At 29.7% G+C, this 21,971-nt stretch overlaps 2 protein-coding genes across 3 annotated transcripts; one reads left to right on the forward strand and one right to left on the reverse strand.

Annotated features, from left to right (window-relative positions):
* Positions 1-9,180: 9,180 nt before the first annotated feature.
* Positions 9,181-13,473, reverse strand: LOC119602942 (protein FAM91A1). Its single transcript, XM_037954754.1, has 2 exons — positions 11,483-13,473; positions 9,181-11,052 (listed from the first exon to the last, which is right to left on the reverse strand). The coding sequence occupies exons 1-2, from the start codon at positions 13,281-13,283 to the stop codon at positions 9,950-9,952; spliced, it is 2,904 nt and encodes a 967-aa protein (XP_037810682.1). The 5' UTR covers positions 13,284-13,473; the 3' UTR covers positions 9,181-9,949.
* A 2,230-nt stretch (positions 13,474-15,703) lies between these two features.
* On the forward strand, positions 15,704-21,713 carry LOC119602938 (ubiquitin-protein ligase E3A). 2 transcript variants are annotated; one of them, XM_037954745.1, is made up of 8 exons: positions 15,704-16,033; positions 16,096-17,459; positions 18,867-19,090; positions 19,157-19,511; positions 19,572-19,786; positions 19,849-20,030; positions 20,161-20,653; positions 20,719-21,709. In XM_037954745.1, exons 1-8 carry the CDS (start codon positions 15,933-15,935, stop codon positions 21,055-21,057), a joined length of 3,273 nt encoding a protein of 1,090 aa, XP_037810673.1. In that variant the 5' UTR covers positions 15,704-15,932; the 3' UTR covers positions 21,058-21,709. The 2 variants fall into 2 exon arrangements, with proteins under 2 accessions (XP_037810673.1, XP_037810672.1); XM_037954744.1 differs by having other exon boundaries at positions 15,706-16,033; positions 18,849-19,090; positions 20,719-21,713.
* The last annotated feature ends 258 nt before the right edge of the window (positions 21,714-21,971 follow it).

Here is a 21,971-nt window from a genome sequence, read left to right on the forward strand (position 1 = left end):
CCTTTAAAGCTAATTCAGCTAACAATTTATGCCATTCAGCTGACTAAATTTTTAGTGGAAACTAAAAAATCGACTTTTGCTTTAAAAAAAATTTAATTCAGCTAATGATTAAGTAAGAAAATGTTCAAAAAAGTTTGAACATTTTGTAATTCAGCTATAAATTTTTCTATTCAGCTAAACTTTTTTGCAAGTCCGCTGTTTAGATTTCAAGTTAAACAGCAAATAAACAAATTTTTATTGAAAAATTTCTATTCAGCTAACATTGTCCACAATTCAGCTAAGCTAAAACCTTTAAAAACAACAAAATTATTAAAAAATTGCTTAAAAATTAAAGAATTTTACCTTTAAAGCTAATTCAGCTAACAATATATGCAATTCAGCTGACTAAATTTATAGTAGAACCTAAGAAAACGACTTCTGCTTTAAAAAATTTAATTCAGCTCATGATTAAGTATATTCAGCTGAAAAAAAAATAAAAAAGTTTAAAAATTTTGTAATTCAGCTAGAGATTTTCCTATTCATAAATTTCAAGTTAAATAACAAATAAACAAATAAGTGTTGAAAAATCTCTATTCAGCTAACATTTTTTTTCAATTCAGCTACCTTTAAAAACAAGATAATTTTAAATAAAATTGTTTAAATTTAATACAATTTAACTTTAAAGCTAATTCAGCTAACAATTTATGCAATTCAGCTCACTAAATTTCAACTAAAACTTGAGGAAAAGATGTTTGCCTTAAGAAAATGATATTCATCTAATGATTTAAGCTATTCAGCTTAGCAAATTTGACAAAATATTGAAAATAGTAGAATTCAGCTTGAAATTCTTGTATTCAGCTAAATTAACATTTTCTTAAATTTAGCTAATCTAAAACCTTTAAAAATTAAAAAATTTTAAAAATTCCGCTAACAATTTTTGTAATTCCGCTGACTAAGTTTTTAGCAAAACTTGAAAAATAGTCTTTTGCTTTAAGAAATTTGTAATGCAGCTAATGATTTAAGCTATTCAGCTACATAAATTTAACAAAATATTGAAAATTTTTTAATTCAGCTATAGATTTGTGTATTCAGCTAAGCTTTTTTGCTATTTAGCTGTTTAAATTTCAAGTTTAACAACAAATAAGCAATTTCGTTTCGCAAAATCTCTATTCAGCTAACATTTTTCTCAATTCAGCTAGCTTTAAACCTTTAAAAACTTAAAAATTTCAAATAACATTCTCAAGTATCAAAGAAATTTGCATTTTAAGCTAATTCAGCTAACAATATTCTCAATTAAGCTGAGAAATTTTCTTGATAAATTCGAAATCTTTAAATTTTATATTAGTTTAGTTAATAAAATTCTTATTCAGCTAACATTTTTTCAATTCAGCTGTGAAAATTTTTTGATAAACTTGAAATCTTTAAATTTTCTATCAATTTAGTTAATGAAATCTATATTCAGCTAACATTTTTTTCAATTCAGCTAAGAAAATTTCTTGATAAACCTGAAATTTGTAAATTTTCTATCAATTCGGATAATAAAATCCTTATTTAGCTAATATTTTTTGCAATTCAGCTATGAAAAGTTCTTGAAAAACTTAAAATTTGTTAATACTCTTTCAGTTTAGTTAATAAAATCATTATTCAGCTAACATTTTTCTCAATTCAACTATGAAAATTTCTTGATAAACTTTAAATCTTAAAATTTTCTATAAATTTAGTTAATGAAATCTGTATTCAGCTAACAATTTTCCCAATTCAGCTGTAAAAATTTCTTGATAAATTTGAAATTTTTAAATTATCTATCAATTAAGGTTATAAAATCTCTATTCAGCTAATATTTTTTGCAATTCAGCTGTGAAAATTTCTGGAAAAACTTGAAATTTCAAAATTTTCTTTCAATTAAGGTTATAAAATCTCTATTCAGCTAACCTTTTTTGCAATTCAGCTATGAAAATTTCTAGAAAAACTTAAAATATTTACATTATCTATTAGTTTAGTTAATAAAATCTCTATTCAGCTAACATTTTTCGCAATTCAGCTGAGAAAATCTTTTGACAAACTTGAAATTTATACATTTCCTAACTATGTAGTTAATAAAATCCTTATTCAGCTAAGTTTTAAAGCTATTCAGCTAAGAAAATGTTAAGCTGAATTTAGAAAAAACAAGATTTTGTTATAAAATCTTTTTGAAAATTGCTATTCAGTTAAGAATATTAGCTATTCAGCTAACATTTTCCTTAAAATTTCTTTATTTTTGTTGTTTGTTTTTAACTTATAAATTATTTGTAAACTTCTTTTTTTTATATTGTTGTAATAAAACATTTCTATAATGTTCTGGTTTTTTTTATATAGAACTTCTTTTTTGTATAACATTCTTGTTCCTGAACTTGTCTCCTCGTTTTTATGTTGTTGTTGTTTTTCTTAATTCTTAATGTTGCTTGTCTTTACGAAAAAAAAAAAAAACATGATTGTGTGACCGTTGCCAAATTTGTTTTCTGTTTTTTTTTGTTCCCTCTTCGTTAAGAAACCGTTGTTTATTACAGGTTTAATGTTGGAAATTGTTCTTGTTTTTCTTCGGTTTTTTTTTCTTAAAGTCTACAAAAAAAACGCGTTTTTCTTTTTATGACCACAACGCAACACACACAACATAATGACCAAACAAACGACCAACCGACCACCTGATGTCGCCTTAAAACGCACTTGTGCGTTTAATACGTGAAAGAGTTCTTCTTCAGCTTCTTACTATTTGTTGGTTCACATAACACGTTTCTTTACATGATTATGATGATGATGATATTGACGATTATGATGTTAATAATAATTATATTGCTGCACTAGACAGACCGACACGCACACTTAGTCGTGTCTTTAAATAAATATTATGGTAATAATGAGGTTTTTTTTGTTTATTGATAAACATGTTGTTTATGAAGCCAAACATCATGATGATAATGATGATGCTGTTTATAAAAAAGTCGGTCAGTTCTGATGATGCTACAAATGCGTGTTTTTTTCTGTTCTGTGTCTTATTTTTGAAATGTTCTTTTAGCATGTAAAAGACATTTTAGAAATTGTTTTAATGCTTTTTTTCTCCCCACTTTTTTTAAGGTGTGTTAAGTGAACATACTGGCTGGATTATTGAGACTTTGTTATAGAACTTAATGAAACGTTACACACACTGGGTAGGCTCTGTCATGCATATGGCCCGAAAATAACAAGTTTATGTCTTAAATCTTTAGATTCTTTTTTTTTTGCATATTTCTTTGAAATCAATAGATAAAAATATGAAATTGTTTGTTTGTTAGTAACTAAATAAACAATTTAATTAAAATAAACTTGAATTCAGCACAAAGTCAATGAACTTGAAGCTAAATCTTAAGCGGAAAACACAGAAATGAATTCAAATTATCCTTATACATCAAAAAGTGTTTAGCTGAATAGGTTTTCTTAAAGTAAATTCAATATTTTTCTGTTTTTTCATAATATTTACTTAGCTGAATTGCATAATTTATTAGCTGAATTAGGTTCAAAAGTAATTTCCTATAATTTTTTGGGTAAATAAATAAAATTTTCTAGATTTTAAAGGGTTTAGCTTAGCTGAATTGAGAAAAATGTTAGCTGAATAGTGACTTCACTAAACAGATTAAATATAAACAGCTGAATTGCAAAAAAGCTTAGCTGAATACAATCATTTCTAGCTGAATTATAAAATTTTCTTTATTTTTGAAAATTTTCTTAGCTGAATATCTAAAATCATTAGCTGAATTGCATTTTCTTATAGCAAAAGTCACGTCCTTAAGCTTACCTAAAAATTTGATCAGCTGAATTGCTTAATTCATTAGCTGAATTGGTTTTAAAAGTAAATTTCTTTAACTGTTTAGGTAAATAAATTAAATTTTCTAGATTTTAAAGCTCTTAGCTCAGCTGAATTGAGAAAAATTTCAGCTGAATACAATAATTTCTAGCTGAATTGCATTTTCTTATAGCATAAGTCTCGTACTTAAGTTTTCTTAAAAATTTTATCAGCTGAATTGCAAAATTTGTTACCTGAATTGGTTTTAAAAGTAAATTTCTTTAATTTTTTTGATAAATAAGTCATTTTTTCTAGTTTTTAAAGTTCTTAGCTCAGCTGAATTAAGAAAAATGTTAGCTGAATAGAGATTTTTCAAAACTAACTTGTTAGTTTACTGTTAAAGTTGAAATTAAGCCAGCTGAATTGAGAAAAATTTTAGCTGAATATAATAATTTCTAGCTGAATCATAAAATTTTCTTTAATTTTGAAAATTTTTTTAGCTGAAAAGCCTTTACCATTAGCTGAATTCTATTTTCTTATAGCACAAGTTCCGTCCTTAAGTTTTCCATAAAAATGTATCAGCTGAATTGCAAAATTTGTTAGCTGAATTAGTTTTTAAAGTAAATTTCTTTAGTTTTTTGGGTAAATAAATAAAATTATATAGTTTTTAAAGGTTTTAGCTTAGCTGAATTAAGAAAAATTTTAGCTGAATAAGTTTTTTTACTTTAAAATTCTTTAAAATTTAGGTCATTGTTAGTTAATAACACTTCCGTTTTAACTGTCTGTTAAATATTTCATATTATCATTATTACTATTTTTTAATTTCATTAACAAACACCTTTTTCTAATGGATAAATGACATACATTTTGTATTGCTTTTTATTAGTTTTTTTAGCGTAATATCACAGAAAACATGTCAAAAAACAGTTTATATGATGCTTTTCATTATTATCAACCAACTTAATGTAAAGGTTTTGTTTCTCTTATAAAAACTACATGTTGTCATAACACCCATCATAACTTTTTTCAAAACATGATGATCATAATTATGACTGTGCTATTTTTTCGTTTGTATTCCCAAACAAGTAAAATATTTGTTATAAACAAGTTAAAGTATTATAAAGAAATTAAATTTATAGCATTTGCTGCAGATACAACATGATTTAACAAAAAATGTTTCGAGAGAAGAAAAAACAGAAGAAAAACTAAAAAGCTAATTAATTTGTTATAAATATTTATGAAATGAACAAGCAAATTGTGCAGGAAAAATAAGAAAAAAACAAAGCAAAAAGTACAAAACTAATTAATTTTGTTGCAAAGAGTTCTACGACATTAACTAACTAACTAACTAACTAACTAACTAACTAACTAACTAACTAACTAACTAACTAACTACTACTAACTAACTAACTAACTAACTAACTACTAACTAACTAACTAACTAACTAACTAACTAACTAACTAACTAACTAACTAACTAACTAACTAACTAACTAACTAACTAACTAACTAACTAACTAACTACTAACTAACTAACTAACTAACTAACTACTAACTAACTAACTACTAACTAACTAACTAACTAACTACTAACTAACTAACTAACTAACTAACTACTAACTAACTACTAACTAACTAACTAACTAACTAACTAACTAACTAACTAACTAACTAACTAACTAACTAACTAACTAACTACTAACTAACTAACTACTAACTAACTAACTACTACTAACTACTAACTACTAACTAACTAACTAACTAACTAACTAACTAACTACTAACTAACTAACTAACTAACTAACTACTAACTAACTAACTAACTAACTAACTAACTAACTAACTACTAACTACTAACTAACTAACTAACTAACTAACTAACTAACTAACTCTAACTAACTAACTAACTAACTACTAACTAACTAACTAACTAACTACTAACTACTAACTACTAACTAACTAAACTAACTAACTACTACTAACTAACTAACTAACTAACTAACTAACTAACTAACTAACTAACTAACTAACTAACTACTAACTAACTAACTACTAACTAACTAACTACTAACTCTAACTAACTAACTAACTAACTAACTAACTACTAACTAACTAACTAACTAACTAACTAACTAAACTACTAACTAACTAACTAACTAACTAACTAACTAACTAACTAACTAACTAACTAACTACTAACTAACTAACTAACTAACTAACTAACTACTAACTAACTAACTAACTAACTAACTAACTAACTAACTAACTAACTACTAACTAAACTAACTAACTAACTAACTAACACTAACTAACTAACTAACTACTAACTAACTAACTAACTAACTAACTAACTACTAACTAACTAACTACTAACTAACTAACTAACTAACTAACTAACTAACTAACTAACTAACTAACTAACTAACTAACTAACTAACTAACTAACTAACTAACTAACTAACTAACTAACTAACTAACTAACTAACTAACTAACTAACTAACTAACTAACTAACTAACTAACTAACTAACGAACTAACTAACTAACTAACTAACTAACTAACGAACTAACTAACTAACTAACTAACTAACTAACTAACTAACTAACTAACTAACTAACTAACTAACTAACTAACTAACTAACTAACTAACTAACTAACTAACTAACTAACTAACTAAAACACCCACCATACCACCCGCTTTCAATATAAACACGCAAATAAAACAACAACAACAACCCAGCAAATAAAAACACACACACTTTGCAAAACAAAAACAAAAACACACAAATCTACTCACTCATGTATTTTTATAAGCCTACAAAAACATCAACAACAAATGCAGCAAAAAACTGCTTTACTATTGACAACCAACAACAACAGCAAATGTAAACAAAACAAATTGCACAAACATGCACAATCGTTGACACTTTTTTCTCCTCTGACAAGGAAAAAAAAAACAAAGCAAAATGAAAAACAACAATTGAAACAACACTGACATTTAGTTGCAGCAAAGGAAAATGTATATAAAAATTAAAAATTTTAGCAACTTACCTTCAACAAACTGCCCTTAAAACTTATGATTAACAAATATTTAATAACTTTTTATTATAAATATTTCGCTTTTCTTAATTTTTTAAGCCAAATATTAAGCAAAACCTTTATTAGAAATGAAAAACAACATGGCGGTTAATTGGCCAAACTTTTTTAGCAAACGAATTTGTTAAGGAATTTCGCTAAATTTTGCACAAATTAACTACTTTATAAACAATTTAAGGTTACATTTTTATTCATAACACTTTTAATTTATTAATAACACTATATTTCATTAATTTAACACTTGTTTTCCGAAATTTATTAACAATTTACCAAAATACGCACGAGCTCATAGCAAAAACCGACGCGCACTGCTAAAAGTCTAATAAGAAACTGAGGAAAATATTAAGAGCAGCGAAAGTAGTAGACAAAAGTAAAGAGTAAATAAATGTCAAAGAGAGAGATTTTGTTTGTTTATTTAAAAAATAGCAGTGATGAAAATAAGAAGGCAGGATATTTTAGTTTATAACTTTGCAAATAGTGAACCGATTTTTATCAAATTTGGTTTATAGATAAAGAAGGAGTTAAGGTTTTAAAATATGGTTAAAGAAAATATTAATTTTAGGTGGAAGGTAAGTAAGAGGAGTTTGAAGTTGCACATTCGTAGTTTGTGTTTATTGTGCAAATCTAAAGCAAAAGAGATTTAAGAGAATGTGCAAATGAGTACTGATAAAGAGAATGTTTGATAAGAGTTTAGTTTGTAATAATGTGATTACATTTGGAAGGACATTTTTATGTATAACTTCTGAATTAGTGATGCGATTTGTCATACAGCTAGAAGAGTAGTTAAGTTGTTAAACTATTTTAAAAAGGATATTTTAAGTTCAAGTTGAACATGTGTAAGAAGATGTTAAAGTGGACCACTTTGATCTTGGGACATTTTTCTTTATTACTTATGAATCTGAGGATAGTTCTAGTTCTGTTCTAGTTCTGTTCTAGTTCTGTTCTAGTTCTGTTCTAGTTCTGTTCTAGTTCTGTTCTAGTTCTGTTCTAGTTCTGTTCTAGTTCTAGTTCTGTTCTAGTTCTGTTCTAGTTCTGTTCTAGTTCTGTTCTAGTTCTGTTCTAGTTCTGTTCTAGTTCGGTTCTAGTTCTGATCTAGTTCTGATCTAGTTCTGTTCTAGTTTTGTTCTAGTCCTGTTCTAGTTCCGTTCTAGTTCTGTTCTAGTTCTGTTCTAGTTCTGTTCTAGTTCTGTTCTAGTTCTGTTCTAGTTCTGTTCTAGTTCTGTTCTAGTTCTGTTCTAGTTCAGTTCTAGTTCTGTTCTAGTTCTGTTCTAGTTCTGATCTAGTTCTGATCTAGTTCTGTTCTAGTTCTGTTCTAGTTCTGTTCTAGTTCTGTTCTAGTTCTGTTCTAGTTATGTTCTAGTTCTGTTCTAGTTCTGTTCTAATTCTGTTCTAGTTCTGTTCCATTTCTGTTCTAGTTCTGTTCTAGTTCTGTTCTAGTTCTGTTCTAGTTCAGTTCTAGTTCTGTTCTAGTTCTGTTCTAGTTCTGTTCTAGTTCTGTTCTAGTTCTGTTCTAGTTCTGTTCTAGTTCTGTTCTAGTTCTGTTCTAGTTCTGTTTTAGTTCTGTTCTAGTTCTGTTCTAGTTATGTTCTAGTTCTGTTCTAGTTCTGTTCTAATTCTGTTCTAGTTCCGTTCTAGTTCTGTTCAAGTTCTGTTCTAGTTCTGTTCTAGTTCTGTTCTGTTCTGTTCTAGTTCTGTTCTAGTTCTGTTCTAGTTCTGTTCTAGTTCTGTTCTAGTTCTGTTCTAGTTCTGTTCTAGTTATATTCTAGTTCTGTTCTAGTTCTGTTCTAAATCAGTTCTAGTTCTGTTCTAGTTCTGTATTAGTTCTGTTTTAGTTCTGTTCTAGTTCTGTTCTAGTTCTGTTCTAGTTCTGTTCTAGTTCTGTTCTAGTTCTGTTCTAATTCTGTCCTAGATCAATTCTAGTTTAAAAGTTTTTATTAAAATAGCTCTTTTTTAATTACTTTTAAAATCTTATTGAATTTATTATTTTTTCTTATATTTCTTTTATAATCTTTTTCATTTCAATTCGTTTTTGGAATTAGTTACAAATTTTGTTAAATATATTTGCTTTTAAATCTTATAATCTTCTGTTAAAATATATATGTATATTTATTTTATTAATTAATAGTTAAATTTGTTTTTTCGTTTATAATAATAAGCTGTGTTTGTTTCTGAAAAAAATATTGAATATATTCAGTTGTTTTAAATAAACTAATGGACTTTTGAAAGAGCAAAATAAGAAAAAAATACTTATTTTATAAATATGCATTAATTTCAATTGTTTTGGTTTTTTTAATTTTCTTTTTTTTATTAGATTTTTATTTAATAAAATACCAAGGAATGGAAGGAATTAGTTTAATTTTAAACAAAAAAACACTGTAATTGTTAGTAATTTTTTAATAATAAAAACGATAAGATAATAATAAAGATAACAATAATAATAATTAGTAATAAAAAGAAAAAAAAAACATGAAAAAACATTGGAATGTTATAGATTTATATTAATAAAAAAAGATAAAAACAATAAAGTACATAATTATCTAATTACTACGAAACTGGTAATTCTTTTTTGTAAAAAAAAAATAAAAACATTTTTTTGCACTGGGTTTTTCTGTTACTTAAGTAAATTTTAGTTTAATAACTCAAAAAAAGAGCTTAAAATGATATGGACAAAGGGAGCAGTGATTAAACTCTTTAGAGACTCTGATATATCATCGAAAACTGTTTTATATGTGAAGCACTAGATCAAAGTATTCGCAAAATAAATGTTGTGACCTAGCTCAACTTCTTGATATTTAAAGTTCTCTCTTTAGGATGGAAATAAACTTCCTTAGTTTTAATTCATTTACAAAACTTTTATTTTTAACTGCTTTCTCTCTCTCTCTGGCTTAGTTGTCATTTTTAAAGAGTTTTCTCTCTTAAAACCGTTTATTAGTTAACTCTTTGCATTTTCTCTCTCTTTATCCATGTCACTTACTCTATTTTGTTTATTTCTCTTCTATTTTTTCTAACTTATTGAAAAATACTTTTTTATTCCATCTATCTCTCTTATATTGGAACCTTTTCTTTTTTATTACTCCTTTATCTACCATTCCAATAGCAAACTTTACCATTTTCAAATGCCAAATTAATACGTGGATGTGGTAGATTTTTACCTATCTTCAATTGCTCCATACGTTCATCTTCGAAGTACAAACATTGTTTAATAAAATTATAAAACTTTTCCGACATTGCCGCCGAATGTTGTGGCAATTCCTTAAGATTCTCCTCCGTACACAAATGACGTACAATTTGTTCACAGATGCGTGTATTACAATCCACATCAAAGAGCGGCACACCAAAGTTAACATCCAATAAAGTCCATTCTTCAGCCTGTTCCTCACTCAACTCCTCATCGGAGTCGTTTATTAGACCTTCTGCTTTAGGTAATGTTCTATCTAAGGGTATTTCTACGGAACCCTGGGAAACCAATTCAGGTTTACATTTGGCCAACTCGGAGGCCAACAGTTCGTTGCAGTCTTCTGAGGTATAAACCGCTGAAGGCTCATTATTTTTAGGACTGCTGGCAAAATAGTTTTCATCGGGTGTTTTTAAATTGTGTAAGGGAGATGCAGCAGCCATGGTATTGGCGGGCCTGGTAAAGCTGCATACCTCCGTGGTATCGGGAGACATTAAATCTTTTGGTAATTCCGGCAATTCCTCCGTTATCTCCTTTACGATTTTGGTTTTATTTGGCACTGTTTCCTTAATACTATTATCCTTTCTCATAGCTTTGAGTTTACTTTTGGGATGCTTCAGTTTAACCTCCACTTCATAGTTTTCGCAGCCTATATCTGCTACCCCAGTATTTACAAAGGTTATATAGCCACAATGATGTTTAAGATCTAATTGCTCTTGTAGCCTTTGCACCGCTTTATGATTGACCCATTTATTTTGTTCTTTATCTTTCGCATTGAAAGGGAATGCTTCATAACGTAACTCACCAGGAGTACGTATGCCATAGCCTTGTAAGAGTATACAACCATTTTTAAGTTGATCATTAAGATTACGGAAATTTTCACTATTAATCACATACGAATCGGAATGTAAGATATTAACGAGCAGTTTGCCATAGCCGAGGAATATGCGCGGCAGGGTTTTCAACACGGTGCCGCGGCAAAGGAATAAAGATGGTGGTCCATAACCTGTAAATGTAAAAAATTATGCTTGAAGTTAGAAAATAGGGAGTCAAGGTTGAGGAACTAAAAGACAAATATTGAAAATTTAAATAGCAAAATAACTTCCAAAACTTTTACTTGGACCAAGCAGGATTAAATTTTGAGTAAGAATCTGTTTGGAAAGGAATCTTTTGATATTTTGAATACCGAACTGCTTTGTATAAAATATGTTTTTGAACAGAAGACTATGGGAATCTAATTAGCTGTGAATCGGTTTTAAAGAGAAATAGAATGAATAGATAGTATATTGAGTTGTCTGAGAAAAATGGAAAGTTTTTTTATAGACTAACATAATCTATACCTGCTTCTTTATTCAACCACAACATAACCTTTTTTCTTTTTATTTCTTCTTAGTCCCCTAAATAGGGATGTTAAAATATGGCCGCATTTTACTCACCTGTGATATGATTGTAAAACAACTTTGTCCACATATGCGAAGCCTCCGAAGAACGATAGTATTGCCCGAAGAAGGGTATCGTAAACAAATGTGACAAAGAGGCAGTTAACGGTGTTGAAGAAATAATAAATTTATATTTCTTTTCCAGCACCCGGTCACGAGTCTTCTGATCCAGACATTCCAAACACTCCAGGCGCAAAAGATCCAGGCCACCCGGCAATAAATGGCGCAAAGAGCAAATGGTGGAACGTAAAATAACAGCATGAGCAAAATAACGTGAAACATCACCCTCACCCTCGGCATCTAGTAGCGATACCTTTTCCAGTTCAGCCAGAAAAGTGTCCATACTTTCCTCACACAATTTACCCACCTCAAACATGGTAACAGCATGATTTTTTAAACCAGGCGATAAATTGCCCATCATTAGGAATGCAGTAAGGGTGGAATCGAATAAGAAACCTACACGTTTGCCGGTCTTGGGTGAAGATTCTGGTAATAACTCTTTTAGAGAAGGTTTAGTGGTGCTTTCCGATAAATCATCTATTTCCGAGGATAACTCGGGATCTGAATTTTGTTGGGGTGAAGTCTTGGCTGTAGGTTGTGGTGAGGGAGTGGGCATATTGGCAAAACTAAAGTCACTAGTATTGCCATCAGAGGATAAATAGCCTATTGAAGAGGAATCTTGATCTTTAGGCTTTTCTTTAGCTTTTAGTTGGCTGTCGTTTGCTGCATCAGTTTCCGTATTGGTGGCATAGTTGTTGTAGTTTAAAGGTGTTATCTGAGGCTGTTCCTTGGCCAAGGCCTGTTCACGTTTAAACTCATCCCAGGATTCATGATATTTTTGAGAGTTTACAGGACTATCCTGCGACGCAGCCTGTTCTTTTAATTGAGCAAAACCCAAACGACAAAAAAGCGAAATGGCCTGTTTAACAGAATCCAATTCTAGCTGCAACATTTGAGCCAATTCAGAGATGGTCATGTGCTCATCAGCACTAACAAAGATTTTATAGAGTAAATTCTCAAAATAGTCACCACTCACACGATTCATAACGAAATTTTTTAAGGGAGGAATAGAAATTTTATCCTCTCCCGAAATGGGCACATCCAAGTAAATCAAACCCTTGCGATAAAGATTATGCACCACATGATAGTCACATTTACCCGCCGTCTGGGAACCAAAATCTATTAAATCATCGATTAATGAACGTTCTGCGGGCGTAACAAAACGTATGTCCGTTTCCAAAACAAAACCCACCTCCACACGCCACCAGGGTTCTATGCGTATACGTTGGGGAAATTTCGGCAAGAATTCCAAAGGATTGGGTTTGGCGGTAAACAGCAAAGCGCGTGTCGTATGAGTTTTCAAATCACTTATCAAGGACAAATACTCATTGCGTCCTATGCCCAAGACACGCAAACAATCGGCCGCGGTGAAATTCGGCAAAGTATCATAACTTTTATCGTTTTTTAGTAATTGCGATAAAACATCCAAATAATAATTGAAAGGAGTCACTCTCAAACCTTTCGTCACTATATCCGCCAAATGATAGGGAAAGAGACCCAAAGTATTTATGGATTTGGTGACCAGTAGCTCATAGTAACGTTGCTCCTTGCGAAATATTTTATTCACCAGATTACCGCGAAATCTTAATTGATTTTTTAAACTATAATTGAAAACATACTTCTCATAATCGCGTTGATTGTTGTGTAAAATCTGTTTGAGGTGGACGGGCAGCAAATGCCACGGAACATTCTTACGCACACAATTTGCAATATCTTCGGCGATTTTTTCATTACTCATTATGGGAAATTGCAAAAGTTTATTAGATTTACTTTGGTTTATTAGTAAAATATTAGAGAACAAACATTTTTCTAGTTAATTTTCTTTAAAACTTTAATTTTCACCGATTTTTTTTTTCTTTAGAATGAAGAAAATTGATAACGTAGAAGAAAAAAAATTCTGATTGGCTTGACCAAAACACAGCTGTTAATGACAGGTGAGTCAGAGAGTAAACAAGATAAATACAAAAACAAGAGAGAAATAGCAGGTTTTGTAAATAAAAACACAGTGTTGTAAGGAAATAGAGTTGCCGGAGTTGTTTAAAGTGTTTTAGCAAGAAAAATAAAGGAAATTTTAAGGGAAATTAGAAAAAATCAAATAAAATAAGAAAACCAGCAAACTAAATGAAAAAAGTAAGAAATTTGGTAAATAATAATAAAATTAATAGAAACTTTTTTATGAAAAACTGAAATTGAAAGAAATTTTTCCGAAAATTAGTTGGTTAATTATTAATTATTTTAAAAAAGTAAACATTTTCAAGGAAAATAATTTTTTGCAAAACAAAAAGATAAAAAATGTATATATTTTTAAGGAAAGTTTAAATTTTTACCGAAATTGAAAATTCTCATTAAAAAATGTAAAATTCTCATTAAAAATCCAATTTTTCATAATTTTAACAAATTAATTTTACAACGAGAATTTAAATTTTCATTAAAAGCGATTCTTTATCAAGCAATTCATTTTCCAACAAAAGTAATATGAATTTTTTAAAACATTATTTTTTTTAATTTTTCGACAAAAATACATTTTTTCATAGAAAATATGTTTTTATGAAAAAGTTTTTTTATGGAAAAATTAATTTTTATAAAAAAATATTAGTAAATCCATTTTTATTAAAAAAATCAGTTTTTTTTTTAAAATCCTTTTTCAATATAAAACCAATATATTTTTTATTAAAAATAATTTTTTCATCAAAAAAAAAAAAAATGTTTAAGCAACAACATTATTATTCATAGAAACACAATTTTTATCAGAAATAAATATTTCAATAAAAAATAAGGTTTTTATAAAAAAAACAAATGTTTGTGAAATAAAAAATTTTTATCAAAAAATATTTTAAAATGATGAGATTATTTTTATTTAAAAAATAATTTTTGTTACAAAAATTATTTTTTACTAAATTTAAAAAAAACATGTTTATACCAATAAATTCTTTTTTTACTAAAAATCATTTAAAAACATTTAAAAAAATATTTTTTTCTTAAAAAAACTTAAAAATAATTTTTTCTTAAAGCATTTAAAAAAATCCTTAAAAAAATCATTAATAAAAATCAATTTAAATATAATAATTTTTTATCAAAAAACATATTTTTACCAATTAATAATTTTTTACTAAAAATCAATAAATGTAATTTTTTCTTAAAAAAATAATTTGAAAAACTTTTTGAAATACAGTTTTCTTAATAAACTTTTTTTGTACTTTAACTTTTCTTAACAATCTGTTTCGGAATATAAATTTTTTTCAAAGAAAACTTTTTTTCGAATAATTTTTCATAATAAGGAAAACTTTTTTCGAATAAATTTTTGCTAAATAATATTTATTCGAATTTAATTTTTCAATTCTCATTTGGAATAAATTTCAAAATAAAAAAAATAATAAAGAACTGTGTTAGGAATTGATTTTTATACGGAAAACGTTATTCTGATTAAATTTTTCTAATGAAAGCTTTATTAGAAATAAACTTTTCTAAAGAAAACATATTTCGGATTAAAATTTTCTAAAGAAAACTTTCTGTAGGATAAATTTTTCTAAAGAATACACTATTGTAAATACATTTTTTAAAGAAAAACTTGATTCGGATTTCTAAATAAAACTTAATTCGAATTACAGATTTCTAAAGAATACATATTTTCGGAATAAATTTTTTCAAAAAAGTTTTATTCGGAATAAATTTTTCTAAATTTAACTTTATTCGGAATAAATTTGTTACAAAAATTTTATTCGGCTTACATTTTTCTAAAAAAAAACTTTATTCGGAATAAATTTTTCTAAAGAAAACTTTATTCGGAACAACATTTTGTAAAGAAAACTTTATTTGGAATTAACTATTCTAAAGAATTCCTAATATTTAATTAATGTCAAAAATATTTAATTATTTATTATTAAAATCTTGACGTTTTAATATTTTTCTTATTAATTTTCATTAATAATTCCTTAAATTTCTTTAAAAATCCTTTTATCCTTAAATACCCCAAAAATTCCCATTAAATTTCCCCCTTTCCATCTACAAAACAGTGATCGGTGACAAACAGATGTTTATATTTTTCCCAGCACACAGCTTTCATATATAACTCATATATTCCCTAGTACTTTTTTGTTCTTTCTCACTCTCACACTATTGGCAACTCTAGGACAGGATGATTTTTAAGAATTTCTATGACAGTTAAAAACAATCGATTAATTTCCTTTTTTTCACACACCAAGAGCGACAATAATAAAGAAGAAAAAAGGAAATTTTATATTAAATTAAATAGCAGCAGCTAGTAAAAAAGAAAAAGTTTGATTTTAATGAAAAGTTTGTAAAAAGAAAAGTATTTTGAAGGCTGAGAACTGAAAAAAGAAAGAAAAGTGAAAGAAAGAAAAAAATTGGCAAAAACAAAACACATTTAATGAACCCAACAGAAGCAGACGAAAAATTGCCCTCAAAGAAGGCGGAAGAGAACGAAACACCTCAAGACCACTCAATGTCGGATGAGGAGGAAAATACGAGGTAAGTTTATAAAGAAATTGAAATAATTTTGTTAAATTTACTAATTAAACAACAATAAGTAGCTTCCCCGAGGATTTGTCTTTTAGACAAAGACAACTGGCCATGCAGCAAACGAATGCAAGTGCGCCGCCCCCTACTACCAACAACACAACCCCTAACACACGCTCCACACACTCTTCCGATATGAAAAGATCTGCCGTCAAGGAACTAATTGAACGTTACTTCTATCAGCTGCAGCGTGGCTGTGGCAATCCCCAATGTTCGAATAAAAATTGTGCCTCCAGCGGTCAGGTGGCACCTATGACTCCCAATGAAATAGCTGCCAAAGCTATACAATTGTTTTCACAAGATGCCAAATTATGTGAATGCTATAATACACAACAACCACCCAAAGTACCTAGAACGGGACCACAACATGAATCTCCCACTAGTTCTAACCGTTCTAACGCCGCCAACACGCCTCTCAATGAAAATATGGATTCTCTGGAACACAGCAGTAGTACTTCCAATAGTACCATTACCTCAGGCAGCTCCAGTACTTCATCCTCCTCTACCGGCAGTAGTAATACCAATATCTCCAGCTGTGCTACCATAGAAATGCCTTTGTTAGTGGCTTTAGGCGAAGTGGCTGGTGGCGGGGATAGTAATGCTGATGATGCCACTACTTCAGCTGGAAATTTAAAAACCTCAGATCCTCCCACACCTACCTTAGCCCCTGTAGAGTACCTAAACGAACAGATACTCGATGAACTGATTGAGGAATGTAAGAAATACAAAAGCTATGATCGTCTCATACATGCCATCAATGATGTTTATTGTTCGGTTAAGAAACTAAGTAAAAGTTTCCGACGTCCTCCGCTGGCCAAACTTACCTCCACTGCGGCAGCCTCTAAATTGCAAGAGCTGTTGGGTAAATCACCGCAAGAACTGAAAAAAGAAGATTTACGTACTCTAGAGGGTGAACATGACAAAGATGAGGATAGCACCTGTCTGGCGGAGGATGATGACAATGATGATGAACAACAACAGGTCGAGGAGGAGGACGACGAGGAGCTACCAGACGTAAATGCATTAAAAAATGTATATGGAAATTCTGAGGGGGCGGGCACTAGTAGCAGCTTATTGGCAGCAGCAGCTGCTGCTGGCAGTAGTGGTGGCGGCGATAGCATAGAACCCATGGATGAGGATGCCAACTCTGATGACTTAGATGATATCGTCGAATGGTCACAGAGCTGTGATACTCAGGTCGATTTTGAGAGTTTAAGACGGGTGAAGAAGAAATTGAATGGTCTGAAAAGAAAAGTGGTGCGTGAGGCTATAAATGAAAATATCATCTTGCTGGCCGAGAGTATTAAATATGGCCGTTTCTATGATTGGGAAAAGGTTTTACATTGTTTCGTCATCTGTTTCGATATGTCAATGGCATGTGAGTAGCGAATTTAAATTTTATTAAAAAAATCATATTTTCATCAATTTCTTTTTGATTTTCTTTGAAAAATAAAATAAAGAATTCTTAATGATTGAAGAAAATTTGATTTTTTGATAAAAATTTGAAAAAATGAGTTTTTGAGGAAAAATCGAATTTTTGTTGAAAAATCATATTTTTGATTAAAATTAGAATTTTTTATGAAAAATCGAAATTTTGATGAAAAATTCAATTTTTTATGAAAATTGCATTTTTGATGAAAAATCGTATTTTTGGTGCAAAATCGTATTTTTAATGAAAAATCGAATTTTTGGTGCAAAATCGTATTTTTGATGAAAAATCTAATTTTTGGTGAAAAAATCTTATTTTTGATGAAAAATCGTATTTTTGATGAAAAATCGTATTTTTGATGAAAAATCGTATTTTTGATACAAAATGAAATTTTTGATAAAAATGAAGTTTTTGATAAAAAGTCTGAACTAGAACTGGAGTAGAACTGAACTAGAACTGAAATAGAACTGAATTAGAACTGAACTAGAACTGAACTATGAACTAGAACTGAACTAGAACTGAACTAGAACTGAACTAGAACTGAACTAGAACTGAACTAGAACTGAACTAGAACTGAACTAGAACTGAACTAGAACTGAACTAGAACTGAACTAGAACTGAACTAGAACTGAACTAGAACTGAACTAGAACTGAACTAGAACTGAACTAGAACTGAACTAGAACTGAACTAGAACTGAACTAGAACTGAACTAGAACTGAACTAGAACTGAACTAGAACTGAACTAGAACTGAACTAGAACTGAACTATAACTGAACTAGAACTGAACTAGAACTGAACTAGAACTGAACTAGAACTGAACTAGAACTGAACTAGAACTGAACTAGAACTGAACTAGAACTGAACTAGAACTGAACTAGAACTGAACTAGAACTGAACTAGAACTGAACTAGAACTGAACTAGAACTGAACTAGAACTGAACTAGAACTGAACTAGAACTGAACTAGAACTGAACTAGAACTGAACTAGAACTGAACTAGAACTGAACTAGAACTGAACTAGAACTGAACTAGAACTGAACTAGAACTGAACTAGAACTGAACTAGAACTGCACTAGAACTGAACTAGAACTTAACTAGAACTGAACTAGAACAACTAGAACTGAACTTGAACTGAACTAGAACTGAACTAGAACTGAACTAGAACTGAACTAGAACTGAACTAGAACTGAACTAGAACTGAACTAGAACTGAACTAGAACTGAACTAGAACTAATCTAAAATTAAACTAGAACTAACAAAAAACGGAGTAAAAGTTTTCTAAAGTCAAACTTTTTCACACAAAAAAGTTTTCTAAAGAAAATATTTTTACATTCCAGTTTCTAATCGTTTTGTAGACTTTGAATACATGGAAGTCAGTATGCCAAAGGTATGCCAGGCTGCCGTTGTAATGCCTGTCCAGGCACAAGCCAGATTGGCCCGTATTTGGGCGACACACTATAAAGATAATCTACATCCCTTCATACAATCACTACAACAGTTAATAGCTTTACAAGTAATGCTGGACGAAGATGCTGTACAAGAGAATCCCGATGTTATAGCCATAACCAAAGTTTTAAAGGTAGGAACAAAATGATAAAAAAAATAATTTATAGACCAAGTTAGACAATCTTACCATATGATTTAGATTGTTTTCTATGCCAACATATTGGCGGGAGAAGTTGATGCCTATAATATATCAGCGGCCGGCAAAGAATCTGCGGCCGAGGCAGATGCAGCTTCCAGCTCTTCGGGGGCAGCTGGCTCTTCCAACGATGACGATAATATATTCCACTATAATCAAATACTCTATCCTTATCATGCGGCCTTTGCTGAGGATAAACTGGAAAAGGAATTAAATATTTCCTGTATGGATTGTCGTGTTCCTTTAGTGCCCTATGAAGAGTTTTACAATGAAACGCTAAGTGATGCCATACAAATGGATCGTGATTATTTAAGCTATAAGAATTTATCGCTAGATCCTCTAGGAGTAGATAGTTTAGGTGGGTTTTATTGCAAACAAAATGTTTCTTTTTTTTTTTATTAAAGTTTTCCACTTGCAGGAAATCATTTCTCCTTTATGCTGTATTCTTTTATCTTGACCCCGGCCACCAAAGTTATTGCTTTATATTACGATAGTCGCATACGCATGTACAGTGAACGCAATTCTTCCCTTTATTCATTATTATACTACTACGATGGCAATGAGGTGGTGGCCCAACCAAATCTAAAACTAAAAGTTCGTCGTGATAATATTGTTAATGATGCTTTAATAGGGGTAGGTGTTGTATTGTTGTTCTTCCCTATAGAATTATTTGGGAATTTAAATTTTCATTTTAGCTGGAACTAGTGGCCATGAGCAATCCAAAAGACTTGAAAAAACAATTGGTAGTGGAATTTGTGGGTGAACAGGGCATAGATGAGGGTGGCGTTTCAAAAGAGTTCTTTCAATTAATCGTCGAGGAACTATTTAATCCCGATTTTGGCATGTTTACACATCAGGAAGATACCAATACAATGTGGTAAGTGGAGCAATAATATTAAACCAGACTCAGCAGACTTGCCAAGCACAATAGCACTCTCTCTCTCTCCTTTACAATGACTTTCGAAGATGTCCTTTCTTCATCATTTATTTTTGTTACTTTTCTCTAGGTTTAATTCTACTCCCTTCGAAAACGAAGCACAATTTACTTTGATCGGCATTATCATAGGTTTAGCTATTTACAATAACATAATTTTGGCTGTGAATTTTCCCATGGTAGTGTATCGTAAACTCATGGGTGGTCGTGGTTCCTTTTATGACCTCCAAGATTGGAATCCCACACTCTATAGAAGTCTAAAGTCAATGCTCGATTATGAGGAACCCGATATGGAAGAAGTTTTTATGCAAACTTTTAAAATAAGCTATAAAAATGTTTTCGATGAAGTAGTCGAACATGAACTGAAACCGGGTGGTGGTGAAATAGTCGTATGCCAAGAGAATAAGCGTGAATTTGTTGATTTATATAGTGATTTTTTGCTCAACAAAAATATTGAAAGACAATTTAAAGCCTTCAAAAAAGGTTTCGATATGGTAACCGATGAATCGCCTTTGAAATTGTTATTCCGACCGGAGGAGGTAGAACTGTTGGTGTGTGGCAGTCGGGTAAGTAATTTATACTTCTTTTAAAACCCTTTTAATCGGCATCAAACTGTTTATACCACCTTTAGAAATTCGATTTTATGGAATTGGAGGATTCTACAGAATATGAGGGTGGCTATACTAAGGAAACTCAAATTATCAAAGATTTCTGGAGTATTGTACACAATCTACCCGAAGAATCGAAACGTAAACTATTGGAATTCACTACCGGTTCAGATCGAGTGCCGGTGGGTGGTTTAAGTCGCCTTAAATTGTTGATAACACGTCATGGTCCGGACAGCGATCGTTTACCTACTTCTCACACTTGTTTCAATGTTCTTTTGCTGCCCGAATACAGCAGCAAAGAAAAACTAGAGGAAAGACTTTTAAAGGCCATTAACTACTCTAAAGGTTTCGGTATGTTGTAAACCCACAACCCTTACGTACTTTAAAGAGTAAGAAAATTAAACTAAAGTAACGAATATTAATCATTAACAGCCAAATATTTTGTATATTGTTTGTTTAAATAAGTATGAATAATGATGGATAATGGAAAGTCTTAAATAGTTTATTTTAAAGTTAGTTTTAATACTTATATTTTTAAAACTCCTTTAACATAAACTTAATAAACTCTTTTTTTTAAGACTTTATGTGTAAAACGAAGACCACCTAACTTCTAAAAGAAACATATAAAACGCTACTGCTTGTTTGAGAAAAACTTAAGAAAACTACTTTACTTTAAGAACACTACATACATACATATTTTCACAAAACTCTTTAAACAAAAAAATGAAATCATTTACTTTTACACATTTTTTTATACTTATAAGCTTTTTTCTTCTACTTACTAGTAGCCCTGTTTATTATTATCATTTTCGCTAATTTATTATTTAAATATTTAAAACATTTTAAATATAATATACATATATTATTGGCATTTTATTTTTTATATATGTAGATAAGTCGCCGAGAGTGGTTTTACTGAAATTTTAGATCCTACTCTCTTATCTCTTCCTTCCATCCAATTGCTCCCCCATTTATCTTTTTTTGTAAATAAAGTCTTTTTTTTTTAATTTAACGAAAAAAAGCAACTAAAATTAACTGTGTAAATAGTCTCAAAGAATGTGTGTGAAAAAGGGTAAAAATATCGGGTTTTTTGACAAAGTTTTGGTGTATAGTGTTATTAAAATGAAAAGTATAGCTGCATTAACAAACAATTTGTTTGGGGTAAATAGAAATAAAAAGAAAAAATTGGGTCCTTTAAATATGTGTACTAATGTACTATATGATTTGCAATAACAATTTTGAAACTTTATGTAGGCGATTTCAAAACAGCCAGAAA

This window comes from Lucilia sericata, unplaced genomic scaffold, assembly GCF_015586225.1.
Source record: "Lucilia sericata isolate MDLA Ls3-8-SP2 unplaced genomic scaffold, ASM1558622v1 Contig000265F_arrow, whole genome shotgun sequence".
NCBI classification, from domain to species: Eukaryota; Metazoa; Arthropoda; class Insecta; order Diptera; family Calliphoridae; genus Lucilia; species Lucilia sericata.

Coding starts and splice junctions, on each gene's coding strand:
- LOC119602942 (XM_037954754.1), bottom strand. CDS start 13,283: ATGAGTAATGAAAAAATCGCCGAAGATATTGCAAATTGTGTGCGTAAG. Junction 11,053..11,482: donor GTTTTACAATCATATCACAG/GTGAGTAAAATG, acceptor TTACATTTACAG/GTTATGGACCACCATCTTTA.
- LOC119602938 (XM_037954744.1), top strand. CDS start 15,933: ATGAACCCAACAGAAGCAGACGAAAAATTGCCCTCAAAGAAGGCGGAA. Junction 16,034..16,095: donor GATGAGGAGGAAAATACGAG/GTAAGTTTATAA, acceptor AACAATAAGTAG/CTTCCCCGAGGATTTGTCTT. Junction 17,460..18,848: donor TTTCGATATGTCAATGGCAT/GTGAGTAGCGAA, acceptor TTTACATTCCAG/TTTCTAATCGTTTTGTAGAC.